Here is a 6455-nt window from a genome sequence, read left to right on the forward strand (position 1 = left end):
CTAGACTCATACAAGTCTAAGGTGCATACATGTGCATATACCATAGTCCAGCAGCAGTGAGGGCAGGGGAGAAAGGAGGGAGAGACGCTGGCGGTTATGCCAATGGTAGGGCCCATGCCGTACCAGAGCTGAATGCATCGTCGCGTGTTACTTTCCGTCCTTAGTGTCCCGGGGCTCACGAATGCGTTGCAGAAGCAAGTCGCCAAATGAAAGTGATTACAAAGAAGGTAAATCTGAGCAAACTTGGTCTGTCTCCATTCAGTGGAGTAATTACATACATTGCTCCAGCTGTTTTTCCTATTCCATTGCTTGGATCGGGCGGCACCCCTGGACCACTGCGCCGGACTCTGGCGGATCAGGGCTAAGAGGTCCCAAGTCGTCCTTCGGTCGATAGTGAGGAGCCTACGCGATAAGATCCTACCGAAGGAGGAAAGGTGGATGTTGTTTGCGAGACGTTACCGCTCAAGGCTGCAAGCACGAGGGTAAAGAAAGACAAGCAGCAAGGGTGAGAGTGATGACTGTTGAAAGTTGAGCGTTGGTTCAATGATACTCAGTTCGAAGCGGCAGAAACAAGCCAACGACACGCACGTTCTGCACAAACGAGACACCACTGGAAAAGCCGGCGATTCGGCCTGGTTTCTCCTCTCTGCTCCAGCTGGGCGCTTCTTCGGCCACTGTATTATGTAATGCTGGAAGGCGAACTGTGGCGGTATGTCTGAGCGGGGCTTGTGGACAAATTCCGAGTGGCTGACCCGGTGCCCGCATGAGGAGAAAGTCGTGCAGTGCCATCAGTTTCTCTCTGCGTCTGTGTCCACCGCACGGCACCCGCCTTCTACCGAGTGGGCCATTCACCAATATCTCTTGCTGATGTGTGCATTACACATATCAGACATTTGCACAATCATCCCCCATCCAAAGCAGCGACGTACGCAGCAAGACGGTCCTGTGCTCACGACGCTCTCATCACCCTGCAGCCATCAGCATCACCACCAGCAGCGACCAGGGGGCAGGGGGGCCTCTCGGCGTGTTCGTGCAGTGCCGGAGCTAATTGATCAAACTGCCAAAAAGAAAAGAGAAGCAAAAAACGCTCGCTCGTCTCTCTCGCGGCCGCCCCCGTCAAACTTTGGCTCACTTGCACCCAAAAAAGTAAGCACAGCTCAGCGGCCGTTCGCGGTGTGCTCTCTCGCTACTCGAGAAGCTCGTCCTTGCGCCACATAGCATGGGCACATCACCGTCCCTCTGCTGAAACAGCATCCATATCCCTCCCCCTTCCCTCGACCGGCTGTCGCCCAGTCAGCTCCGCCACCGCCTGGAGCAACAGCTGCCAGCGAGCGACACGCCATACTCGCGCGCATCGGAGGCTGCCCCTTGCCCTCCACCCAGCAGGCTTCCAGCCATGCCGCATCCTACAGCGTCGCGGGCAGCAGGCAGCAATGCGGGCCCGCTCAGCGCCCCCTCTACCTTATCCTCTCTCACCTTTCACCCCGGCTCGGATACCGCCGGCGTACCCATTCCGATGAACCAGGCTGCCAATGCTAACGCCGCTGCCCACGCCACCGCGGTCCACGCAGCCGGCGGACAGCCCATGCCGCACCAGCACTGGTCGTATGCCATGAGTTTACCCGCATCGACCGGCGCATCGGGCCCAGGTGCGTACCCAGCTTCGTTCCCCCATGCGCATCTGCAGCACGCTTTCAACCAGCTCACAGCGCCAGCGTGGTCGCAACCTGCTGCTGCTGTTACAGCAGCAGCAGGGAGGGATAGCTCACGCCCTGGCTCGGCGCTAGACCAACCCAACCAGCACTTCGACTCGACGATCGGCTTTGCAATCCCTTCCTCTTCCTCCATAGCATCGGGGAGCAGCAACCCGCATCCGATAGGCTTGCAACCCAGCTGGCCCAGCAATTCCCCTGCGTTGGGGTCCGGAGCAGGGTCGTCGGCGCTCGCACACACGCTGCACATACAGCAGCAGATCCATCAGCAGATGAGCGCGCGCATGCATGCCCAAGCGCAAGCTGGAGCAGCAGTAGTATCGGCAGCCGCTTTGAACGGAGGAATGTACCCGCCGTCTGTGCCCGCGAGCCCTGCAACGCAGCAGCAACATGCCACATTTCCGGGCAACGCTGGACCTGGCCATGCGCATCCGCATACAGCCTGGTACGCCGCCCCGAACAGCGCGCACAACAGTCTGCCATCGACGCCCATCCGACCAATGCCGCTTGCGACTGGATCCTACTTTGTGGCACCGAGCAGCCGCCCCGGGTCCGCGCTGCCGTCGCCCTCGCTTCAATCAGCCCCGCTCAGCCAAGGTTTCTTCCCGCCTGCGCTTGGCTACTCGGCCGCAGACCACATGGCGAATGCAGCAGCGGTAGTCGCGGCGGCGAACGCAGCAAGTGCCGCAGCGAACAAGTCCGGGAGAGACGCCGGGAGCAGCCGCCATACGTCGCGCGCGCCTTCGGTGGCAAACTCGACCGCCGCGTCCCCACAAGCGGCGTGCGCGCGCTCGCGTGCGCAGTCGACCAGCGCTGGGGCTGGCAGCGACGGTGAAGCGGCGACGGAGAAAGACGCCGGCGTCCCGGTTGGGGCTGGGGCTGGCACAGGGGCATCTGGGTGCCACAGTCGGACGGGCAGCCTAAGCGGCAGCTCGGCCCAGTCGCCGTACTGCAATCCTGCCTGGGCGGCGGCGGCGGCGCAAGCTGCACGGCGGTCTGCGCCCGTGCAGCTGCAAGCGTGTGTATCAGGCACGGGCGTGGGCGCGGGCACGAACTTGTCGCCGCTGTCGACTGCATCCAACTTGGATGCTTTCACAGCTGCAGCAGCGGCAGCAACAGCATCAGACTCGCTGCCTGGCTCGGCCGCCGACACGCTGAGCACCGCATTCAGCGTACCACAAGGCGACTCGCGCTCGCTCGCCAGCAGCTCCACGGCAGTCTCTCCGGCGACGAACTTCGCGCCATTCAGCCCGACGCTCCTGGATCCGCAGAGCGGCGCGGTGACAGGAGCATCGTTGAGTGCGCAGGGTGAGAGCCACGGCAGTGGCGAGAAGACGAACTCATATCGCCTGGCTTCGGGGCCGTTGCCCAAGTTCGGTGCGGCTGAGCTTAGTCAGCTGGATGCGCTCGGCACGAGCCGGTCCGCGAATGGATACACCAGTGTAGGCGCGGGTGATGCGAGCTTTCCGCGCTCCTCGTTGGATTTCGGGAGCGCTATTGGCTCCGGCGCCGGACCGTATGAGCATGACGACGATAGCACCGAGCTCGATCCGGAGGCGATGGCCAAGCGCGATCCACTCGCGACGCAGATCTGGAGGATGTATGCGAAGCAGAAGAGCCAGCTGGCGAATAGTGCACGAATGGAGGTATGTCTGGACCCCAGAAAGGGGTTCTTTCGCTGTTTTTAGATCCAATCTGCTGACGTGCTTGACCTTGTCGCTGCTTCACTTTACCTGTCAGAACCTAACATGGCGCATGATGATGATGACGCTGCGCAAGCAACGCGAACAAGAAAAGGCCACAGCCCGCGAAGCTGCAGCATCTGCATATGAATCTGCAGCAGCCTCGAGCTCCGGCTCCTGCTCGCGGTCCGCGCAACCATCATCGGTCTCCGCGTCCGAAACAGACGCTACGAACGCGAGCGCCAGCACAAGCTGGAATCAGGCGGCATTGAGCTCGTCTGGGACTTCTGCCTCGCACAGTCCAACGTCTGCTCCGCAATCGCTGCCGCAATCCCGCAGCAGCAGCGATTCGCACAACGATGAGCCAGCGCTGCGTGCAGTGCATCTGCGTGCGCTCAGCTCGCTCGTGGGCAGCAGCAGCGGTGGCGACGACAACCGGTGGGGCGGCAGTAGCAGCAACAGTGCTTCCACGACCGTCGTCAGCAAGGGAAGAGGAAAGACGCGCTTCGTCGAAGCAGTGCAGAAGGAAGAGGAACGCGGCAGGCGGGGACGAGCGTCGCGCACGCCTGATAGCGGCGGTACCGTCCAGAGTGGCAGCACAGGAATTAGCACCGGCACTGCGGGCGGCTCGGGCGGAAACGCAGATAGGGACCTAGACGATGTGATGGATTGGCGCAGTAAGAGCAAAAGCCGATCGCGCTCCCGCTCAGTCGGTCCGATGGATTGGCGCTCCGCGAGCCGCTCTATCTCGCGCCGCAGGCCCGCGCCCCCGGACAGGCCACTTGACCCGATCGATGACGCAGCGGATGCGACGCCTGTAACAGAGGAGAAGCTGCTCAGCACGTCTGCTCCGCCGTCTTCCGGATTGAGCCCCTCTGGATTCACGACTTTCGGCGACGAGGACGCAGAGTGGTACGAGACGCTGCAGTCCATCAGCAATCCCGGTCAGGCAGCCGGCAACAGCAGCGCCGATACAGAGCGCGAAGCGAAGGAGCGTGAACGACGGAGACATCGGATGAAGGAGGAGTTCACAGCTGCTGTGCATGTGGACCTTTTTAACAACGGTCGCACAACGTCCAGGGACCCTCACAATGCCCCATTTATATACGGAGGCAAGAAGGCCAGCGCGGACCTCTCGGCGATCGGTGCAGCGCACGATTTTGGTGCCCCTCCGCAACTGCTCGGCAGCGTTCCGGGAATTGGCGACTTCTCTAGTCACGCAGCGAATCACCATCCCGAGTACGGCTTTCTGCCTAGACTTGTGCGCAAGACCAGCTTCGACCACAAGGTCAAGGAAGGAGGACGCAGCATTTCACGAGGACCAAGAAGGGATCGGGGCGGCACCACTGGCGCAGCTCCAGAGGAGGATCATTCGCGCAAACGTCCCTTTCGCGATGAAGAGTCTCCAGCGCGAAGTGCGTCACAGATGCCACTCACAGAGGACCAGCGCATCGCTGCGGGACTGTCACGCTATGCCCCCCCAGCGGGCTCGAGCTTCACCGACTTTATACCCACGACAGTCTTTGACTTTGCTATACCAGCGCCACCGGCGATGCAGCGAGCGCATGCCGCCATGCAAAACTCGACCGCGATTGCTCTTCTGGAAGCCATGGCCGGGGCGTCACAAGGCGCCTCACCTGCCAGCAGCGGCGCGAACGGTCATATGACCAACAGTCACCAGTCCCCCGCAGGGCCGTCGGCGTTGCAGAATTCTGATCCGGTCGCAACGCACCCCATGCCGGGCGGCGAGTTGGCCACGACGTCAGATGTGCAGGCTTTGATGAACATGTTCATGCACTCGGATGCACTCTTGCATCATCAACACCAGCAGTCCTTCACGCACATCGACCCTAATCAGGTCTTTGGTCAATCCATGCATCACGCGTCGTACTCGGCTCTGCTCAACGGCTCGGATGAAGCTTCATCTTGGGGCTACAGTCCCTCGAGCTCGACTGGATCTCCAGTGACTGCGACCCCTCCAGCCGCGATGCACGGCCACCCGCGCCATCCGTCTCCGTTGTCCATGACGGCACCCGGTGTTTCTCGCGGACAACCCGACAGCCCGATCCGGGCATCCACGAGCACGTTCCCAGCAGGCCAGCCCCAGAACAGTAATGCGACAGGGCGAGACACAGCGGACAGCAACACGAACCGGTCAGCTGGCGACCAGGGCGTGTTCAAGCATGTCGCTGCGCCGATGAATGCTGCTAGCAACGAACCACCGACTATGTGCTCCAACTGCAATACGACCAAGACCCCGCTTTGGCGCCGCGATCCTGATGGCAGTCCACTATGTGAGTACCAGGAGTGACCACGGAACAAAAATCTGCAACTGACCGCTTGACGCTTCACTCGGCAGGCAATGCTTGCGGACTGTTCTACAAGCTTCACGGCGTGGTGCGACCGTTGTCACTTAAGACGGATGTGATCAAGAAGCGCAACCGCGGAGGTGGTAACAATGAAAAGGGCAAGGTGAAGCAAGCGAGCAGCATTGGTAGCAGCAGTAACAGTTTCGCGAAAGGCGGGTCGTCGCATCAGCATTCTGTCACCGGCTCTCAAGCGCGTCGTGCTCCCAGCGCCAGTATAAATGCACACGCGGCAGGCAAGGTTCAGCAAGGTATCACGGATCCCAAGCGGCAACGAAATTTGTAGATCAGAGTAACTAAGACTTCGGAGCAAGAACCGGGCTCATTTGCCACACCTCCCCACGGCATCTTTCTTGTTAGTTGCCATCACAAGTCAAACAGTCATCAATGTATCAGTAAATCAGAAGCCAGCTCTCTGCCCCTGTGCGAAATATACTCGGCCGCATCTTCGCATCACACAACATCGTTTCGAACTGAAAAGACTGTTCTGATATTTTCCGCATCTGTACTTCTATGCATTGTATATATATCTTGTTATCTTCGCATTGAAGCGTGAGGCGTTGGGTGCAGAGTACCTGTTGCAACCGTCGGCGGTGGAAGTAGACCAATGGCCAGAGGCGCAGAGGCACTCTACGAAGCCATATGATAATGGCTAGACTCATACAAGTCTAAGGTGCATACATGTGCATATACCA

General features: G+C 60.1%; 2 protein-coding genes across 2 annotated transcripts; both read left to right on the forward strand.

Annotated features, from left to right (window-relative positions):
• Positions 1-765: 765 nt before the first annotated feature.
• K437DRAFT_78059 (uncharacterized protein) lies at positions 766-1307 on the forward strand. Its single transcript, XM_013384343.1, has one exon. It carries the CDS (start codon positions 868-870, stop codon positions 1216-1218), a length of 351 nt encoding a protein of 116 aa, XP_013239797.1. The 5' UTR covers positions 766-867; the 3' UTR covers positions 1219-1307.
• A 4317-nt stretch (positions 1308-5624) lies between these two features.
• Positions 5625-5839, forward strand: K437DRAFT_216191 (GATA-domain-containing protein; the record flags this gene model as incomplete). Its single annotated transcript, XM_013384344.1, has 2 exons — positions 5625-5688; positions 5754-5839. Coding segments are annotated over 2 exons (150 nt in total), but the record flags the coding sequence as incomplete, so codon positions are not given.
• Positions 5840-6455: the final 616 nt, after the last annotated feature.

The sequence above is a fragment of the Tilletiaria anomala genome (assembly GCF_000711695.1).
Source record: "Tilletiaria anomala UBC 951 chromosome Unknown K437scaffold_213, whole genome shotgun sequence".
NCBI lineage: Eukaryota > Fungi > Basidiomycota > Exobasidiomycetes > Georgefischeriales > Tilletiariaceae > Tilletiaria > Tilletiaria anomala.

Coding starts and splice junctions, on each gene's coding strand:
- K437DRAFT_78059 (XM_013384343.1), top strand. CDS start 868: ATGTGTGCATTACACATATCAGACATTTGCACAATCATCCCCCATCCA.